Source organism: Lissotriton helveticus, chromosome 3_1 (assembly GCF_964261635.1).
Source record: "Lissotriton helveticus chromosome 3_1, aLisHel1.1, whole genome shotgun sequence".
NCBI lineage: Eukaryota > Metazoa > Chordata > Amphibia > Caudata > Salamandridae > Lissotriton > Lissotriton helveticus.
In genome coordinates, this window is record NC_136061.1 from 1,750,389,317 (window position 1) to 1,750,411,612 (window position 22,296).

The following is a 22,296-nucleotide window of genomic DNA, read 5'->3' on the forward strand; positions in this document are numbered from 1 at the left end:
TTTGCGCAACTGACTCATTGTAGAACCGAAACACAGGCCATGAGCCTGTGGAAAGGCATTCTGTAATAAAATTCATGCTCTTGGGTTAACTGCCTGGTTCACATGGTGTATGAGATTACTATATATTTTGAGTCATGGGATAGAACATCACAAAAGTGCACCAGAGTAAAAATTATATAGAGAAATATTTGCTTGTTGCAAAAGTACCTAATTACCTACCACTTACCATACATTTATGTTGCATATCTAAACAGTAATGACCACTGCAGTTACCACCAACTAGAATGGACCTTTCACAGTTGGTTATTTTAAAGTCAGGCACCGGTGCAACACAATGGCACATAAAGTCAGTCCACTCCCCATTTCCATTACAGAAGTTTAAAAGATTTTTGGGATTCCACAGTGGTCACTGGGCGATTTGAAAGATAAAGTATCTGCTTAAGGACAAGTCTTTTTTAGAATCTGAAACGGACAGCTCCCTTTATCGCTACAATGTTTGAGACAATTAATCTTTTGACCTCCACCTACACAAAAACAATGAAATGATAAACAAATTGCTGTCTTCTAATATCTATCTCCTGGAACCAACTGTCCAGGAATTACATTCAAATGAAAAATCGAAAGAATGAACTCATTTTTAACTCAAGGGTGAGATTGTGTAACAAAGCTATGGTTCCCTTTAGTAGCAAAAAAAGAGTTCATTTGTATTGATACTTCTAGGCTACGTGATAACCTTCCCAAACCGATATTAACTCAATGGGACCAGTGTTAATAGTTTAAAAAGGAGACAATTAAAACAAGCGTTTTCAATGCAATCGGACTCGCCTTTGAACCATATATGTATATAGCTATGCAGCACATTAGCCTGGGTGTTGAAACATCTACTGTTCTTTAACATGGAGGGAAAGTAAGCACCAAATTGCGTGACACACTAGGGGTCTGGGAACACATGGAGAGAAATATTGCCTTACAGTGGGAAGTGGTATAGTCCAAAGCTCTGTTTTTAACATAAAATCAGGGCATTCAGTGGTTATATCACTGAAAATATTTGAAAAACATATTTTCTACAGGTGCTCGTGGAAGACAATTTCTATGGACTGGAATCTAGAGAATGATGAAGTGATTCTGGTATTATACTGACCTCTGCTGGTATTTATCTATCAAGAAAGGTAAATAGAGACAGATGCCAGTGAAAAAAAGAAAGAAAGTCCCTCAGCAGAAAGCAATTCTGGTATTTCACTGACCTCTGCTGATTGTTTTCTATCAAGACAGTTAAATAGAGGCAGTTGAACAGAGAAAAAGAGTCCCTAAGCAGAAGCAGACAAGTCCTAGGGCTGATCTCCAGAGCCCCCAAAGTACATACACATAAGTATATACTGAAGTATACAAGAGGTCTTGAATGCTCGGCCTAAAAAGGGAACTATAGTGAAAAATGAAAAAAACATTTTCACCAAATGTCCAATCTCCGCTGAACCTCTCCCTGACGTCCAATGGGAGAAACTAGCCTTTGAAAATGCTGATGTTCAGGACCACCTGTGGCCAGGTGGTTCTCCCTTTAGCATGCACAGAGCTGCACCATCCTAAAGGAAACCCCACAAAGTTATCCAACAACAAAGAATGGATGGAAACAGTGTTAAAGATGTTCTTCTTTACTCCAGAGCTGCCAGGGGGCTACTACCTGTACTGCTGTAAGCCAGCTACGAGTGATAAAGAGAAGTAAGCATGGGAGGAAAACCTGGCCATTGAAAGGCTGTGTTTTCTGACAGGTTTGTAGTAAAATTTCTTCCCTGGGACCAATTCACTAACATAAAGGGTGATCAGAAGAGCAGGCTTGACTGTGGAGACGCTTGATTTCACTCTGTGGGAGTTTCTTTTAAATTCTGCCTAGGAGTCCAAACAGAAACTGAAAAACCGGTGTTTTCATTTTATCAATACTTTTGAGTGAGTATTCCACTTATGTTTTCAGCTCCCAACCCCATCATACCCCCCCCCGTCAGCCTTTAAACAGACCCACCTCCATCCAGACTTCTGGAGGCCCGTTTGCTAGCTGTCCTCTCGAACTGTGGTGCTGGTCTGTCAATCAGTGCGCTGGCATGTCGTGTTTGGGCCTGTGTTCGTCCACTATAGCGAAATTTCGAGCCCAGGGCCAGGAACCTGCCTTTGGGGATTGCTTCCGTTGATGTTAACCTGAAAGACAGATCAAAACAATGAAACCCCAGCCAATCCAATTTTCTTCATAAAAAGTCACTCAGCACTGAAAATCCATATTCTTCTTTCTTCCCCCTCAACCATACACATGTGATGTCAAGGTCAATGACGTAGGTGTATCGTATTTTAAGAGCACATAACCAAAGGTACAAGACAAAAGTGATTGGCGATGCCACACAGGCTCCCCACTGCACCCACCCCAGACAGCTCATCTTCCTTTTCATTATCTTTACTAGACCTGCCAGTCAAAAAAACATACTGCCAACAGTAGTGTGACAGGAAGGTCATATGACTGAAGGGACCAATAGGATACAGAGGTACATTTGTTAAGTAGATTTATGTTGCTTATAAATGTATCTCTCCAGCATTCGTAAATGTTATATCTCCCATGTGTTTTAAAATATTGACTAATATCAGGCTAAGAGCAATTCACATAATTTTTGCTGACAAAGACTACATCAAAATTTGGAACAGGAATTCAAAGTACCCATTTGCAGGTGTACATTTAAACAGTGCCTGAAACTCCTCTAAGTTTCACTGTTTCAATGTCAGTTTTGTTCAAATAAATACCATCATTAACTAAAGGTGTCTAATACAAGGAGCATCATGAAAAAGCAGCTCAGTTACTGTGTGGAGAGAGCAAAGGAGTAGTGAGTGGCACTGCAATCATTTGTCACCTAGCAAATGGTCAGAAAAGTACATGAAAAAACCCTATCACAGCCAGAAGGCTTGCAGAATGCTTCAAATTCACCCACAAAACATCCGAAAATCAATTGCTACCCACGTTGTGACAAATACCACAAGAGCAAAAGAATAACCTTTGTGGTGCACCAAGCTTTCCTTTTTTCGATCAGATGGTACCTTGCCAGGTAGTGGAGCATGCTTCTGAAAGGTGTTAGAGCTGTGAGGGGCTGGCACCACATGAGAACGAGAATGTATATGCGGCCACCCTTTATCAGTAAGCAATTGTTCACACTTGTCGTTCTCTCTTCATAAAGGCACTCGTAGATGTGGTGGGAGGAAGCAATAACACAAAGCTAGAGGTTGTGGAAATCCAGGACATTTTTGGTAGAATATGTTTCAACATAGATCTGTCATCGTCTCTTAAATTCCTAGTGTCTCCTATTAACACCCTGTAGTTCTGAAGCACCTTATACAGGTTTTAAGGATAAGTGGACCATCACAGGCTTGAATGAGGAACTATATATATGAAGAACAGTATTCACAGAATCCTCTGGTACTCTCGAAGCCCACAAGGAGCTGCATACTAGTAACAGATCTGTGATCTCCGGGATGGATGTCATTTTTCTAGCGGAGAGAAGGCTCACTCGAGACCTGTGTTCAGAATGATTGCTAGGAACAGAATAGTAGTAGAAGGCTTTTATTCGATTAAAAACAGATCTTAAAAGCATCACATTATATACAATACATTTACACGTTAAAAAGATGACATCACAATTTAACCATATCTGTTAAAAATTCCAAAGAATACTTCTTAAAGCTATTTGAGAGGATTATGGGAAGGCTACCGCGTATCAAATACCAAAGAGAGCCCTGAAATGTACAGCCAGGCTGAAAGCTGCCAGCTCTCTTTTTGCTAAGTGCATTCTACAGACATCTAACCTGTAATAAACCTTCTGCAGTAAGACCACTTCTAAAACATTTGTAAATCCTTGTGGGGATGCATGGTCACAGGGAAGTTTTCTGAACTAGTATCGCTGGTCCTCATACTTCGAACATAAGGACGGAGAAGTTACTCCCTATTGAGGGAATAATTTGTTATGTATCTTGACAGGATACCCTTGCTGAATCCTGCCAAAGATCATTATATGTTCTTTGTTCATCCTGGGGTACTTCATGGTACTGCCAGCATGATGCAATGTGCACTTTACTTAATTTCTGTAACGTCTGGAATTACTCAACCTCCATAGAATATATACAGGTTAGTTTTGTTTCTGAATTCTTACTTCAATATATATAACAACATAGAAGCACCAACCTTCAACCCTGCTGCAAAGGTGGACCCAAAACCACAGGAAAAAAAGTTAAAAGGGAGGGGAAAAACAGCATGGTATGCAGCATGTGAAAAGAAGCAGTACGCAGCTACATCCACATCACATCATCCCTTATACTGGAAGTGCCTCAAAGTCTCAGTGTTTCTGGAGAGCTGATGTAAACGTAATGCGGACTAAATATGTTCTTGACATTGAAAAGGAGAGACAAGAAAGGAGCGAGGGCTGTTTTTGACTTCAATGAAGATTCCGATAATGCAAAATTTACAAATAACATTTCCTTCTGCATCACAGGATCTTCATTGATTGTCAAACGGAAAAGCATAGAATGCTTACCCCAAAAGGTAAGCAGTCTTTAGCTTTCAACTGATAATCCAACAAGAGGACTTGACCAAAAAGAAAAACCTTAATTAAAAAGGGTGCTTAGGGCAGACTGATCAACTATAGCATCCACTCTAGAGAAAGTGTCTTGACGGAGGGGTTTGGTTAAATAACAAATAGACTTTCCATGTAACTGCTCTACCTATGTCACACACTGGGACATTTCTCAACCAAGCAGCGGTATATGCTTTCCCTCTTCTGTTGGCAAGCATATAGCATCATGAAATAGAAGAAACTATCCATCTGGAGATGGATTGATTAGATGTGGCTAAACCCATCTGAAGAAGACCATCATTGGATAAAAAGCTAGTTAGATATACTACATTTTTAGTTTTAACCAAATAAAACTGTAGCACCCTAACATCTAGTGAGTGTAGGAATCACTTTGTATAAGAGGTGGGATTAAGGTGTATAACTGACAAAGGAAAAATAGCAGCCGCAGGGCTCTGCTGAAGGCAGCTCATCACTTGAGCTCTGAATCTGCTGGTTGAGGGGGAACACAGTGAAACATAGCAAGACTACATGGGTCTCAAGGAGGATATTGGCACCATAGCGTCAGAGACCAGTCTCAAACTCTAATGCCTCTGGCATCTGCTAAACGAGAATACAATAATTTAAGAAAACCATCCCTATTCTTCAGTACCTTTTTTCACCAGTACTTATACCTGAAGGCAAGGTGTAGAGAGTGTGAATAGGATAGTGGAGGTCTGGCATGCAGACAATAATACTCACTTTTGAGATAATCTCATGCAATAGTGCCTCCACCATTGGCTTATTCCAGTTTCGGGTCTATCCTCCTGAACGGTGAGTCCAGGATATTCAGGCTCCGATTCCGATCTTTTGGCCTCTATCCTGGGTTTCGGTCAGGATGACCCTGAGGCTGCTGGTCGATTGTGCCAGATGGCATATGCAGGCTTTGCAGTGGGACTTGAAGTTCCAGTGGGGGCACCTGCAGGGAAACCTGTCCAAGCACGAACAGATCACAAAGGGCACTGCACAACAATTGCAGTGGTGGCTCACAAACCGGCATTGGGTCAATGGCAGATACCTCTCCCTTCCCCTAACCGGAGCACACTGTGGTGATGGATGCGTCCCTCCTTGGATGGGGCGGCCACATGGGAGAGGCGGAGATCAGAGGCCTCTGGTCTCCGGCGGAGTCCCGTCTCCGTATCAACCTTCTGTAGCTCCGGGCGATCCGACTTGCACTGAATGCATTCCTTCCCTCTGTCAAGGTGAGAGTAGTACAGGTGTTCACAGACAACACCACCACCATGTGGTACTGCAACAAACAGGGCGGGGTGGGGTCCCACCTGTCCGTAGTGATGGTGATGGCGAATCCTGCCGCCCACTGGCGTTTGAGGGGCCTGAAAAAACGGACTAGGAAGGTTTGGAGGCAGTGGTGGCCAGGGTGGAGGTGAACTGACAAGCGCGCTGGCCCCCTGACCCACCTCGGCGGGTCCCACGTCCGCGGCCGCACTGGGACTGTTGCTGCGCAGGCCTTTGGCTCCAAAGTGAAGGTGTCAAGCGCTCCTTCCATGGCCACGAAAAGGAGCGAAATGCAGAATGCGGAGGAGAGAGTGTGGCCGAAAGGCCAAAGGACTTGGCCGTAGCCCGCAAGTCCTTAAAACACTCCAACGCACTATCTGCCTTGTTGCCAAAAAGGCGAATGCCATCAAGGGGCATGTCCATCAGAGTGTTCTGGACATCCCCAGAGAAACCAGTTGTCCTCAGCCAGGCATGGCGGCGGAGCGCCACTGTCGTGGAAATCGTCCTGCCCAGCGAGTCCGCAGTGTTGAGGCCACAACAGATTGTTATCTTGGCTCCATCCCTCCCTTCAGCAATAGCTTGAGAAAGAACTGTCCTGGCCTCCTCCGGACACTGAAGCAGCACCTGCGCCACCGCATCCCACACAGAGTGAGAATAACAGCCCAAGAGGCATGCGGTGTTTACAGACCACAGCCCTGAACAGGCGAAAGAAAAAAATCTTCCTACCAAACTGTTCCTGTTTCTTGGATTCCCTGTCCGGGGGGGCGGTAGGGAATGCGCTCTGGGATGTAGAGGCTTGGACAACCAAGCTCTCAGGGGTGGAGTGTTGGGAAAAGAAAAGAGGGTAGACTGGGGCCGGGCGATGGTGTTGGCCCACGTTACTATCCACAGGAGCCCCTGTGTTGGGCCTGGACTAGGTGCCCAAAAGAAGATCAGAAAGTTCATCATTAAAAGGCAGCAGTGGCTACGCAGAGGTAGCCGCCAGCTGAAGCACTTCTGTCAGGAGATTAGTCCTGACGGTCACTGTATGTAGGTCGAGGTGGAGGGCCTTGGCCCCCCTATGCAATACCACTTCGTAACTTGCACCCTCCTCCGTAGCCACAGTAGGAGGAGTTAGCATACCAAGGTCAGGAGAGGTCTCAAGACCACTGGCATCCCCCAGTTCCTCTGCCCAGTCCGGGTCAAACTCACATTGAGCTGTGAGAGGTTCCTCAGACCCCTCCCAGTCCTGATGTCCGAAGGCTGATTTACAGGCCGAAAATAAGGAGGCTGGACATAGGGATAGAAAGGTCCCATCGGCGTCTGAATCGGCGTAGAGCGACACAGTTCCGGCGCCGTGTCCACAACGGGGCTGAAACCGGGGACGAAGACGTCCGGTAGCGCGGGCGACGTCGGAGGTGGTGCCGGTGGGGTCGTTGTCGGTGGAGGTGTCACAAGGTCAACCGGCATTGACCGGGATCCAAGAGGGCCCTGTGGCACCGGGGCCGGAGCCGACAGCAATGCAGGAGCCGCCGACAGTAAAGGGCGGGGACCCCCAGTCGGGCCCACGGGGCCAGAAGGCGCACCGACGGGGCACAACGCCCCAAAGAGGCGAGCCATGGTTGACAGAAACTCCTACAGCTGGGCCGGAGTCGCCGACGGACCCAGGTAGGGCGGGTAGACCGACGGCGACTGCGTTGGCTCCGCCGGAGGCACCGCCCGCACCCTCAGCCGCGACGGGCGAGGAAAAGCAGGAGAGCGATGACGCTTCTTCGACTTCTTGTGATGCTTCGCCTTACCTGACCCCGAGTGTAAAGACTTCGATCCTAACGAACGATGGTGGTGGCACCGCGACCGGTCCCCCAACCTCCCACGGGACCGGGACCTTGAGCGGCGTGGAGCAGACTGACGGACTTCAAGCAACTTTTGGGACCGCTCCTGCAAAGTCTTTGGAGCCATGGCCCTGCAGTCGAGGCACGACTTGGGGTCGTGGTCGCGCCCCAGGCAGTAGACAAATGTGGTGCGGGTCCATCACCGATATCATGCGAAGACAGTCCCCGCAAGACTTGAAGCCGGGAATCTCTACGGCACCAGGAGTCGATCGGCTCGAAAAACAGAGACAAAAAGGCCTAAAAAACTCAGTCAAAAAGTGACTGGTGGTACTGCTCTCTCCGAATCTGCGCTTGCTGGCACAGAAAAAGAAAGAACTGACGTCAGCACGTGAGGGCGGCATCTAAGTAGCTGCCGCAACGTCATCTCGGCAACCACGACGCCAAAGACAGACGCGAAGCCACACAACGCCACCTTCCGACGCGCAGGGGTACTGCTGACGAAAACTTTCTGGATCCAGTCTGACACCTGGGGGTAATTCTAAGGTAAGGAATCAATCACTACATGTTTCTTTCGGATTCCTCCCGTAGGTATTGGCTGTTAAAGGAAAAGAAGAAGAATAAAACTGTAGCTTTGATTGTACACAACAAATAATTTATGGAATGATCACGTCTTCTTGACAGGAGATCAATTGAAGGTCAGGCGCAGACAGCATATTTAGAACGTTTTCCTCATAAAGGTGTCATAACATCTAATAGACTGTCTATTTACCTCCTTTAAGATGCCCGTTCTATTTTGAGTTAGATTTACATGCTTGTATTCTACTACCCAGGGAGCCATGCTGCCAAATTCAAGAAAGGCAAGATGGAATGTTGTAGCTTACCTTGCATCCCAGATAATATTCAGTTTGCATGGAAGCTTCTTATCTGGTCTTGATAACAAATGAAGAAGCTAATCACCACAGTTTTGAACACGTTGGAATTAGAGAGCTTTACGATTCAGCAAAGACACTTTTCCCTGACCAATGTACCAAATAGTCATTGCCAACCCAGGGATTCCGGTTCCCCCACCAAAGAGGCAAAGGTTAAGCTTTTCATGTTTTGATATGTTGCAAGCAGGTCTACTTGAGGAATGGCACAGTCTAAGAAAATGTCTCATAACAAGGAGTGATCAAGATTGTATTTGTTGCTTGAAACTAAAAGTCTACTTAGAAAATCTACCTGATAATTGTAAATGTCAGGAAGCAGAACAGTTTTAAAGTGCATACTCCTACCTAAAAGCCATATGCAGATCTTTATAGGTTCTAGTGAGAAAGAGCATCATAGATCTATTGGCACTCTTCATTGGAAGGGTGCATTGTGGTCATATTGCCTTCCCAGTCCTATCACTGGCCTTGAACTGCCAATTCCAGAAGGGCTCCCCAATCCAACAAGAAGGCATCTGTCTCAATGGTGTTAGAAGAAAGACCCTGATGGAAAAGAACTTCTTTCAGAAGACCTGAATTTTGCATCATAGGAAAGAGACTGCCTTGTGAGCAAAGCTAGGAGCAGTTCTTCTTTCCAGGTGTCATCTGCCTGAGACAATTCGTAGAACAATTAAAGCTGAAAAGGTCTCATTTCAAACCTTGTTTTAAGGACAATGACCACCATCTCTTTACCATTCTTTGAGATGTTTATGAGACACATTCCTCCCAAAAAGTGACACACAGAGTAGAAGGGAGTATTTGTTACCCAAAAGTGATCTGTGTCTTTCTCAATGAGGAAGAATGATGCTGAATGACACTCCATATCTCTGGCTTTGTTGTTAGGATTGATTAGACCACCGGGGATTGAAAACGCTACCTTAAATTATAATGACCATCACAAAGGTTTTAAGAACTTTTACTTCCCTTCGATACACACAACTGTGAGCGTTTCAGTTTTGCTCATTTGTTGAAATTCATCATCTGTGAGGGGATCATTCATTTGTTGGATTTCATCATCTGTGTTCAGACCAAAGATGAATGACCCTATGAATGGCAGTTTCATTATTCTCAGCTGAGCACCAGGTTTTAGTGATGTTAAATGCAGTCATGAGGCTCTTCTAAAAAGAGATTCTAGGTCAAAACGAAAAACTGCCAAATCTATTAGTGTGCTAATAATTTGGTTAGATGCCAACATGTCTTTCAGGAAATCCTTAACAGGTTCTTTTGGGAGGTCTTCTGTAGAGGTTCTACAACATCCTATTGAATCTGATAGATATGTTCCACCAGCCACCTGAAAGCTGTTGCTGTATTACCATAAACATTCCTGCTTGCTTCATCTATCCACTTAATCTCGCTGGTCGGAGGAACATATATGATAGGAACAGATGCATGCTTTTTTCTCCTAACAGAAGAAGCAATAGGAGTTTGACTTGGTCTCCTATTGAAGGTACCCAGGATCCTGCTCTGGTGGTCTGCAGGTCCTTGTAATTGCAATCTTTATGGAAGTAGGAGACTACAAATATTTTCTTCTCTTAACTCCCCAAAGTCAGGCATTAAAAGCAACAAAGGTCTATGTGTAGATTATTCTTCAATATTCTCCATGATGACTGAAGCCGATGTCTGCAGGACTTCTACCAGGATATTCAATTTTGTCAAACCTCTAAACAGTCAAAAACAAGGTTGGTGGAGGGTCTAAGGGGAAAATTATTTAAAGACCAAAGGACAGACAAACCCCTTATTCACAGTATAACAATACAAAAAGGACTGTCAATGGTCTGTACAACTAATGGGGGCAAAGAAAAGAAAAATGTGACGGACTCTGTGTCTACCTGTAAGGTGTGTACAACAAAAAGGAAATTAATCCCATCAGCCCACCCATATGGCAGAGCTTCATCATCTGGGATAGAACCAAAGATGGTCCGGTTAAGGAGCCAAACACCTGTTTTGTATTGTTAAACCTCTAAACAACCAGCAAACCATTAAATGTTGTGACATATCACTAATAACTCTGGTGGTGAAAAAATCTGTGATGTCAGGTTGAACGAAAATGAGTCAGAATCTGAAGTATCACATGCCAGAGAGGTAGGAGGAGATATCTCTTGTGCTTTTGAGAACGGTATTACTATAGGCCATCTACAAGCAGAGGTGTAGAAAGTTGAAAACCGTAACATACAAGGGATGGTGGGCATAATTCACAGAAGGATTACTTGGCCCAGCTGGTAGGAACAAGCTTTCTGATGGAAGACATGTAAATGTGCTCTTGGACTAGCAATGATTTTGGAAAAAGGAGAAAAGGCCAAGGCAGCTGAAGCAGTAAATAGACTAGGTCTCTGGAAGGAGTTTACATGACCAGAGGCCTTGGCTGCACCAATCTGCCAATGGAAAAGAAGACAAGACTAGTTTGTCCAGTTGGAGAATGATAATCAGCTGATGAGGAATGTCAGGCCGAGTTCCTTTTTGTTGAGTAGTGCAACGTCAATCTACTAAGAGCTTAAAAGATGCACCGATTAGTGCCTTGACCTCAAATCATGCACTGATGAGGGCCTCAATATCTAATGTCTAACGGACAATGGCTGCTTCAATGCCTATAAAATGGATATCTCCTTTGACGTCAAGTGGTCCTTATTTTATGATAGAAGCAGTCCTTGTACACAAGCATGTTGTGATGATACCTCATTTTGTCTTTGAAATGTATGATGTCCAGAGGGAGCCTTGAGAATATTGGTAATGACATGAATGATGGTGATGCTTTATCTTGTTCTCTTTAGATCAACATCTGATATTCATTTTGCTGAAAGGGCACAGTCCCAGTGGTAGCAGAACATTCTTTGGCTGTCTTGTGATATTGTCTTCTCTCCTCTTGCAATCAGAAGTCTTCAAATTTTTCACTGAAGTGAATTCCTTTTCTGTCCTTCAGGGCTCTCATTTTCTGACAAAATTCACAATCCTTGATGCTAAGTGAAAGAGGTAAACAGACCACACAAATTATGTGTGTCAAAGGTGGCCTTCATTCTCACACAGAAAACCACTTAAAAAATAGCGAAGGTGTTACCAAACAATTTCCTTCAAAGGTGAAACTGGAGAAAAAACTTCAAACATGCATAAGATGTTGAATGATGGATGAAAAAAACTAACTCTGAGGAAAGAACCTTACAAAATAAAGTGCAAGATCCTGAAAATGCTTCGAGCAGAATAATAAATACTGTGGACGTTCTAGAATTTGGAAAAAAGTATTTCAGGAACCCACCATGCAGGTGGAAAAGTTATGCGTTTAGGACTATCAATTATGATGTTCCAAGCATAAGTAGGGAGTTGCAACCTTTTCCGGCTGACAATGGATCATATTCATGAATGTTTGACTAAAGAAGAAGTTACTTACCTCCTGTAACACTCTTTTGGGTGCATACTCTACCTAACCAAAGATTTCTTACCTTTAGAATATTCCCATGCATGAGACCAGATGTGGAGATTTTTTTGAGCAATGCTCCCAGCATGTCAGTAGATGGTATGGCTTTCTAGCAAGTGCATGTTCCCCGGCAGTGAGAGGGCAGAGTGGCATTTAACTGCCCCAAATGCAAGCTGATGTCCGTTTAATAATCTTTCTCCTTGTGAATCTTCCAAGACAGACCAATTCAAACAAACTGCAGGTGACACTGTGCCAAAAACTCCACAAAATGGGGAGGTGGGAAGGCAGTGTGGAATCTGAAATTAAATAGAATATCCACCGAAAGGAGCGTTACCAAGGACAAGTTACTTGTTCTTCTGGTGTATACTTAATACAGAAAATTGCTCACCTCTGTAACAGATTCCACAGCAGTACCTCCCAAAGGTGGAGGGTCTCAGGAGTGACCTAAGATTACAAAGTCTTGAAGGGCAATGCAGTCTAAATGTCTCACCCATCAGACTGTCAAGTAAGTTATGTTTCATTAACATGTGCACTGATGCTTATGTCACAGCTTGGCAGATTTCCGGAACCAGCAGCTCCCCTCCCAATGCCATTATAAAGGCCTTGGCCCTGGAGGCATGCTCCAGGAGGCTTTCTGGGTGTTCCTACCAGCTTGTAGCAAATTTTAATGTAGAGGACTATCCACCTGGAGAGAGTTGTTGTTTGCGCTGCTGTGTGTCTCTCATATAGTCGATGTACAAGGTAAAAGCTATTAGGGCCAAAAGCCAATGGAGCCTTACTACCCCTTTCGAGCGGTGTGGTGGAGATAGTAATACCAAAAGGGTAATTAATTGACAGAAGGGTGATACTATCATTGGCAGAAAGGCAGCATGAGTTCTCAGCAGCAAGCTATCCAGGAAGAAAGTGAGGTAGGGATGCTTCACAGAGAAATGACAGTACACTCATGCAGCACACAGAAATGACAGCAATAAAAACCTTTAATTTAATCACAACCAGAAATGTAAAGAGAGGATAATGAAGCAAACCTAAAAATGCCAGAAAGGGCAGCAAGTAAGGAAAATGCACCTTACCAGTATGCATCTGTTCTTGGCATGTAGAGCTGTAGAGTTGTATGCTTTAGCATAGATTGCCATCTGGTGTTGGGCTCGGATGTTTGCAGTTTGTTTTTTTCGAAGAAGTCTTTGTAGTCACGAGATAAGTGACTCTTCCTTCTGGTAATAGTGCGCATGGGCATCGACTCCATCTTTAGATTGTTTTTGGCCATAAAGGGTGATGATGGTGTTAGTATGAGAATAGAAAAGGATGTCCATGTAATGTATCTAAGTAAGATAATACTGCAACAGATAAAGGTATCCGGGGAGGTGGGTGGGCGTATACAACTCTACAGCTCTACATGCCAATAACAGATGCAAACTGGTAAGTAGCATTTTCCGTTCGAGGCATACGAGCAGTTTTTCTCCCTAGCGGTGGAAATCTGTATCTGTTACAGTGGTTTGAAAAAGTGCTCTGGCCTACAGAAGCTTGTTGTTTTGCTTGCACATCTACACAATAGTGTTTAGTGAAAGTATGTGGTATAGACCAAGTTGCTGTTTTGCAGAGGTCATCTAGGGGAATGCTACCTAAGAAAGCCATAGAAGCCCCTAGTTTGTGTGTGGAATGAGCTCTAGGGGGAATAGTTAATGTACGTTTAGCTTTAAGATAGCATATTTGGATGCATTTAACAATCCACTTAGCAATTCATGTTTCTGAAATGGGATTGCCTTTGTGAGGTAGGGAGAAAGCTACACAAAGTTGTTTGTGTTTCTAAATGACTTAGTTCTTTCGGTGTAGTAGAGTATCGCTCTTTTAAAGGTCCAAGGTGTGGAGAGAGCGCGTTCTGCAACACAGTCTGGTTGAGGGAAAAATAGTGGAAGTTCAACTGACTGATTAAGGTGGAAGGCAGATACTACTTTAGGTAGAAATTTTGGGTTAGGCCTAAGAACCACTTTACTATGGTGTATTTGTGAAAATGGTTCTTGTATGAATAATGCCTGGAGTTCACTAACTCTCCTAAGGGATGGGACAACTACTAATTTGCATATAGCCAGGTTCTGAACTGGGACGGTGCAGTGAGCTAAAAAACAGTGATGGATCAAGCCCTGATCTTTTGACTGGGTAGGAGTGTTCTGTTTGATTCAGATGCTCTGTCCATCACCAACCCCTTTTCTGAATCGTTTTGGCCACTATAGGAGTGGCAGGGTATGCTCAGACATGAGTCCCTTGCTCACTGTACCATCAGGATTCAAGCAAGCCGGGCCGAAGACGGCTGCAATGCCAGAAACCGGTCCCCGGAAGCTTGTTTCCTTTCCAGTAAAGAATTGGCTTGGTAGTTTGGTCTGCCCTGTTCCCATGATGCACTGGGCCAGGGACACACTAATTTGCATATAGCCAGGTTCTGAACTGGGATAGTGCAGTGAGCTAAAAAACGGTGATGGATCAAGCCCTGATCTTTTGACTGGGTAGGAGTGTTCTGTTTGATTCAGATGCTCTGTCCATCACCAACCCCTTTTCTGAATCGTTTTGGCCACTATAGGAGTGGCAGGGTATGCTCAGACATGAGTCCCTTGCTCACTGTACCATCAGGATTCAAGCAAGCCGGGCCGAAGACGGCTGCAATGCCAGAAACCGGTCCCCGGAAGCTTGTTTCCTTTCCAGTAAAGAATTGGCTTGGTAGTTTGGTCTGCCCTGTTCCCATGATGCACTGGGCCAGGGACACACTAATTTGCATATAGCCAGGTTCTGAACTGGGATGGTGCAGTGAGCTAAAAAACGGTGATGGATCAAGCCCTGATCTTTTGACTGGGTATGAGTGTTCTGTTTGATTCAGATGCTCTGTCCATCACCACCCCCTTTTCTGAATCAACTACTATGAAGGCCACTTTCCAAGTAAGAAACTGTATCTCGCATTTGTGCAGAGTTTCAAATGGAGGACCCATGAGTCTGGTAAGGACTATATCGAGATTCCATACAGGAGAAGGTGGAACTCTACGTGGAATTATTCTTTTAAGTCCTTCCATAAACGCTTTGATAGCGGGTACTCTAAAGAGAGACAAATGTTGTCTGTTTTGGAGGTAAGCAGCGATTGCAGCTAGATGTAGCTGTATAGATGTGTATGCTAGGTTACATTGTTGTAGATGCAAAAGATAACAGATAATGTTCTGGATGGAAGCATCTAATGGATCGAATTTGTTGTTTGTACCGTAGATGACACATCGTTTCCACTTTGACGCATAGAATGCTCTAGTGGTAGGACGTCTAGCCTCTTTAATAATGTTCATGCAGTCTGGCGGGAGATTGAGGTAGCCAAATTCTAGGTCTTCAGGAGCCAGATCGCAAGGTTTAGTTGATTAGGATCATGATGCCTTATCTCTCAATGGTTCTGAGTGGGGAACTTGGGGGAGAGGTGTAGCTTTTGGTGAGGTACTACTGAGAGTTCCAACAGGGTTGTGAGCTATGGTTGGCGTGCCCATGTTGGAGCAATTCGGATCATTGTGAGGGAGTGTTGTTTGAGCTTCTGAACCACTAGCGGAATGAGCGGGAGAGGCAAAAAAGCATATGCAAATTTGCCTGACCAGTTCATCCATAGCGCATTGCCTTTGGACAATGGGTGTGGATACCTGGAGGCGAAGCTTGGGCATTTTGCGTTTTGGTGTGTGGCGAACAGGTCTATTTACGGGTAGCCCCACATGTGAAAGAATGGAAGAAGAACTTGAGGATGAAGTTCCCATTCGTGGATCTGCTGTGTTTGACAGAGCAGTTCCGCGATCTGATTGTGTACTCCCGGGAGATGTTGCATGAGGAGGTATACGTTTTGATGAATAGCCCACCTCCATATGCTTTGGAGAGACTGTCCCCCTCCACCCGTTTTTGTGTGTAGTACATTGCTGTTATGTTGTCTGTACGTATCAAGACAGCTTTGTCTACTAGCAAGAGTTAAAAAGACTTTAGTGCTAGAAAGATTGCTAATAACTCCAGGTGATTTATGTGGAGTTGTTTTTGATGATGGGTCCATATGGCCTGAACGGTTTGGTTTTGGAGATGAGCTCCCGAGCCGGTGAGCGATGCATCTGTTGTTAGCACCATCTGTGGAACCGGGTCGTGGAACGACCGCCCTTTGGACAAGTTTTTTGAGTTCCACCACTGCAGACAGCGAAGTGTGGCTGTCCACCAACACCAGATCTGTCAACTGACCTTGAGCCTGGTTTCACTGATGTGCCAAACATTCCTGTAATGGCCGCATCTGGAGTCTTGCATAACGGACAATGAGGATGCAAGAGGCCATCATTCCGATTAGCTGCATAAAGACTCGAGCTGGCAATCAATGTTGAGGCTGAAATTGGGATATTAAAGCCTGCATGGTGGAGATCCTGACTGGATTGTGGTATGCTAGGGCCTTTGAAGTGTCTAGAGTGGCTCCTAGATACTGTTGTATTTTGGATGGTTGAAGGTGAGACTTGGTGACGTTTACTGTGAACCCCAAGTTGTGAAGTAATTGAATGGTTTTATGTGTGTGTTGTACACTAGAACTGTGAGACTTGGCTTTTATGAGCCAGTCATCCAAATAAGGGAACAAGTAAATGTGTTGCCTTCCTAAGTGAGCTGCCACCACTGCAAGGCATTTGGTGAAGACACTGGGTGCTGTGGTCACTCCAAATGGGAGGACTTTGAATTGATAGTGTTGACTGTCCACTATGAATCTGAGGTATTTTGTGTGTGGGCGTCCTTTAGATCCAAAGTGGAGAGGAAGTCGCCTTGTTGAGGTAGTGGGAGCACCTGTTGGAGAGTGACCATGTGGAAGTGGTCTGATTGAATGTAGGGGTTTAGGGGTCTGAGGTCCAATATTGGTCTGAGAGAGCCATCCTTTTTTGGGATTAGAAAATAGAGCGAGTAAACCCATATGCCCTGATGATGCAAGGGGACTGGTTCTATTGCGTTTTTTTGTAAGAGAGAGAGAACCTCTTGTTTTAAAAGGGTCAAATGTTCCGTGGACATTGGGCGGTGTTTGAGAGGGATATGTGGAGGATTGGAGGGGAGTTCCAGGCAGTAACCATACTGGATAATTAGTCTTACTCACTTGTCTGAGGTGATGGAATTCCAGAAAGGTCAGAACTGTGATAGACGTCCCCCGACAGGTGTGGAGTGATCGGGGTGAAGTGGAGGGATGTCATTGCTTGGCGGTAGGGGAAGTGCGGGTGTTGTTACCACATCCTCTTCCATTATTGTTGTTACCCCTGTATCCTCCTCTAAAATATCCTTTGGAAAAGGAACTTTGATTGGGGCTTTGTAAGATGAAGAAGGCTGCTCTGATGCATTAGTTTTGAAGCCACTTCTTTAAAAGGAGAGATGAAAAGAACCTCTCTGGGAAGGCGATTGCAAGGCCCCCATAGATTTTGCAGTCTCTGTATCTTTTTCATCTTTACTCAAGATGCATCGACTGTAGGTCCAAAGAGATGCTCCTGGTCAAAAGGCTGGTTATGGATACTGGTTTGCACCTCTTGTTTCACAACGGATATCCGGAGCCAAGGGTGTCTGCGTAATAGAACGCTGGTATTAACGGCACGAGATGCAATATCAGCTGCATCAAGAGCACACTTAATGGATGTATTTGTAATTAATGTACCTTCTTGTGTCAGGTAATTTGCCTTGTCCTTATATCGGTCAGGGAGATGCTGGATACGTTTCTCAAGCTCATCATAGTGAGCCCTGTCATATCTTGCCAGAAAAAGCCTGGGTGTTGGCAATTCTCCAATAATTTGCAGCTTGTGACGCAATATGTTTTCCAGATGCGTCTAAAAGTGTTGATTCCTTGTCAGGAGGTGGTGCGTCTTCTGTTGTTTGTGAATTGGCCCTTTAACGTGCATTAGACACCACCAGGGAGTCTAGATGGACCTGACCCTTGATGTATATTGGGTCGTTGGGAGCTGCCTTATATTTTTTTATCTATTCTAGGGTTAAGAACCCTGGCTCTGACAGGGTCTTTAAATACCTCTGGTGCATGTTTAAGCAATCCCTTCAACATTGGTAGGGTGTGTGTGGACGTTTGTGGCTGAGCGAAGGTTTCTAATAGGAAGTCTTCCTCTAAGGGATCTGAGTGCACTTGAACACCATGATATTGTGCAGACCTGGTGATTAGTTGCGCAAACCCCACATTATCATCTGGAGGGGATGGGCGAGATGGATATAGGTCCGGGTCATTGTGTAGATCTGGATCAGTATTATAATCCTACCAGGGATCTGGATCTTGTGGGATGGTATGTGCATCATCATCATCCCCTTGTGGGTTTGTCTCCTCCCTGTCCCCATCCCTGTCCCCACCCCCACAATCACTATATTGGTCTAGTGATGGAAGTGAAATTGAGTGTTGTGGGGAAGGTACTGGAGAAATTAGTAGATTGGGATCAGTAGGAGGAGGAGAGGTATAAGTGCCTATATTTCTTTTCTTAGGGGGAACTGGAGAATCCTGTGTATAGTCCGATTTCCTTTTCAGTGTGGAGGCGATATAACCAGTGTCTGGATCAATATGTATTATTTTCTGCTTTGGATCTGGAAGGTCCGGTGCAGAAAGGTGTTTGGATCCAGTGTCCTTTTTCGGAGCGGAAGATTTATGGTCTGCAGGTTCTTTTGCCTTCTGAAGGGTTTTATCCTGTTTAGGCTTAGGTGTAGGTGTTTTCGGTTCGGGGACTTTTTTGGCTCCGAAGACTTCTGTTTAGTCTGTTTCGGCTCCGAAGACTTCGTTTTTGACTGTTTCGGCTCCGAAGACTTCGTTTTTGACTGTTTCGGGCGCCAAGGACTTCGGCTTCGAAGGTGTTCTCGGCGCCGGTGGTGGCACATTTCTGTGTTTGGGCGTCGGTCCCGAAGGTGTTTTATCTGTACTGGAGAAGGGTTGGCTCGAGCCCGAGCGGGAGGCTTATCTTTTGGTTTCATAGCCGAGTCAGAGGGCGGGGTGTCTGAAATATTCGGTCGGTGTGGACATAGGCCCGAGGGCGAAGGTGTTACCGGAGCCTCTTGTATGGGAGTGGGTAGGACAAGGGTCTCGGTACTCACGGCACGTTGAGCTGGAGTGACTGCGTCGTCGAAGTCATCGGCTTCGGAGACTGAGATCTGTTCTTCCTCCGTTCCTTGTTTTGGATGGGTATCAGGACCTAGTTCAAAGTTGTCCGCAATCAAAGTGCTTCCCCAGGTCATTTCGTGGCATCGAGCCCTACGATCACGGATGGTTTTCTTGGACCTGAATGATAAACAGGCCTTTCAGGTGTTTTCTTCGTGCTCCGGAGAGAGGCAAAGATTACACACCTCATGTAGGTCCGAGTGAGGGAACTTAGCACCACACTGGAGAAATCTTTGAAGGAGTCCATTCCATTGACGTCCAATGTGGGCCCGGGTAGGCCCAATGGCCTGCGTCGAAGTCTAGGTCCAGTAGCTTGAGAGGATGATCGTCGAAAGGGAAACGTGATCGAGACAATACCGTCAAGAGGTGAGTGATTGCTCGTCAAAGGGGTTTCGATAACGCCCCTGACCGGAGCACAGCAATTCACATCCAAACCCGATGGCGGAAAAAAACAATATAAAGATGGAGTCGATGCCCATGCACACTATCACTAGAAGGTGGAGTAACCTATCTCGTGACTACAAAGACTTCTTCAACAAAAACAAACTGCAAACATCCGAGCCCAACACCAGATAGCGATCTATGCTAAAGTATACAATCTACAGCTCATATGCCTCTAACACCTAATTACACACAAAATGTGCTAACCCAACAACAAAACAAACAATGTATGAAAAAGTTTGGCCTGTAAAGGGTCAAGATGACGGACATTACACCAAGCGACGTATTTTTCCAAGCACTATGTGTTGATGAAACTCGTGGATGAACATATGGCTTCAAGAATGGCATCTGTCCATTCTGGCCGCAAGTCAAAAACATTTAGCTACTGCGTCTCAATGCATGGAGGTGGGGGTTGTGGAGATATTCTAGAGTACTACTCTACCCTGTAAGCGAGGCAGGAGGCCTCCTCAATCGGTTGCTAGATCGGAGAGTAAATGCTCATGCTCATGCTCAATTGCTCTGTGTATCACACTCTTTTGGTCCCGTCTAGGGCTATTAAGATGACATAGGGCTTGACTTTCAAACAAACAAAAGGTGATGCAAGGAATGCTTGCAAATAGGATGAACCAATGGCAATTAATCTTTGTAGCATTCAAACCCATAATTTTTCACCCACTGCCCTACAGTGGAAAGAGGCTTGCCTTATGCAAATTAGTACTGACACTGTTCGTCATGGGAATAGTCCATCACAAACTGCTAGACAAGGCCCATCCAGAAGGGAACATAAGAAGCCCGAGACGATTTTAGTCTTCTTAGGCTAACAGATCTAGCCGGAACGTTGTCCCACTCCTCGAAGAAACTCTGGACCCCCCCTGATGAGGGTGCACTTGTGGTCATCCAGCAGATGCTAGCTCCAGCGAGCACCAGAGAGTTACAGCCTCTTACAATAAGGATCCAGGACCCTGCCTTGCTTGTTGCAGTACCACATGACTGTTGCGTTGTTCATTTGGAGTGGTAGCAACCTTCCCATGAGGGTTGGTAAGAAACTCTGAAAGGTTGATGGTTCTCTGCTCTGGACCAGATGTCCTGGATCCCCACCTCCTCCAGAAGGCCTCTCCAAACCTGTAACAGCGCATCTGTTACAACCATGACATCTGGGTGGGAATAAGAGAGTGGCTTGACAATTGTAAGGATGGTGTTTGTCTGCTACCACATGTGGTTGTAAGCCATCTCTTGAAAGATCTGTGAAGAATCAAAGAGGCAATTTAGTGCAATTTCTGCATGTGCCATCTAGTGTAGAGGAAGAGGAGGATTCATGAAACCAGGAGCTCAAGAAGACTCAAAACCATTCTCACAGAGACACAGGACTGAGCCTAAAACATCAGGTACATATTTTTAAGGTACCGGACTCTGTGCAGCTGTTGAATACAACCACATCCAGGATTGCCTCTATGCAGTGAATCCTCTGTTCCCGTAGAACTTAAGCTCATTGAATGAAAATCCAGGGGAGACCAAGAGGTCTGCCGCTATCTAGGGGAGGTAGACCTGACAGCAGCAAGCCCACTATGAGCCGTCAGTAATCTAAGGAAGGGGAATACATGAATCACTGATCATGAACATCTGAGGTGCTAAGGTAAGGACAAAAGTCAGCATAGCAAATTGGAAGTGTTCAGGGTTTCCAACCAGAATCTAGATAGGGACGCTAATGGTTTCCTACAAGAGCATTACATTATTATTTTTTTCACACCTCTTCCGTGGTAACTCTACCTATACCGGATCGCTGCAGTAGGATAGTGCCAGTTCGTTGGAATACAATCTGTATAAATTGTTCCACAGCACCAACATTACACACTGATAATAATTGTGATCTCTGACTACAAACCACAGTACATAAGACAATGCTTTCAGATCTGATGTCAATCTGTGCTCTAGAATTCCTGCAAACAGCTGTCTCCGGTTCACATCTCTTAGAAAGATAGTGTAAGGATAGCAAGACACATTGGTGAAGGTCATGCGTTACAAAAATTAACATTCCCATATAGCAGGATTAGACATTTAATAACATCCTCTAAACTATTTTAAAGTCTGTCCCACAGATTAACTTTTTCAGCTTTGGAAACTGGCAGTCCTGGCATTAGTAATCTTGAGGATTAAATATGGATGCATAACACTTTCAGTGCTTCCCAAGATCGCAACAGCTCCTCTGAAAGCCTGCTTCAACACAGCAACGAGGCTTATGACATGTTTAAAACAATTCAAACACATCTCTCCTCACCTGAAGGCGCTGAATTGACTACCATGCGAAGCTAGAATTCAACTCAAAATGGCGTGCATCTCACACAAAACGTTACACTTAATACACCAAGGTATCCAGCTCACAAATTGGAGATATCCGGTAGAAGCAGACTTTCCAAGAGCGGCAGAGATCTAGTGTTAAAGCCACTGATTTTCCAGAAGAAAAAACTTATAACAGAGCGTTCTCGGGAGCTGCACCGAGAATCTGGAACTCGCTGCCTCCAAGCATCAGGTTACCAAACTCTGCAAGATTCAAGAAAGAAGCCAAAATCTTTCTAATGAGCAATTTCCTACCGTAACCTTTACCGAACAATCTCATAAGGTTTACCTAAAAACTCTCATTTAACTACTCATGAGCATCTCTTGC

The 22,296-nt window shown here is 44.9% G+C and overlaps 1 protein-coding gene across 6 annotated transcripts in view; it reads right to left on the bottom strand.

Annotated features, from left to right (window-relative positions):
• LOC144823747 (protein 4.1-like) overlaps positions 1-22,296 on the bottom strand; it is a 960,864-nt gene that overhangs the window by 255,617 nt on the left and 682,951 nt on the right. For all 6 annotated transcript variants that reach the window (XM_078682548.1, XM_078682547.1, XM_078682545.1 and 3 more), the window contains exon 11: positions 2,015-2,187. In XM_078682548.1, the coding sequence (XP_078538674.1) occupies positions 2,015-2,187 (173 nt within the window). The remainder of the gene's footprint in view (positions 1-2,014; positions 2,188-22,296) is intronic.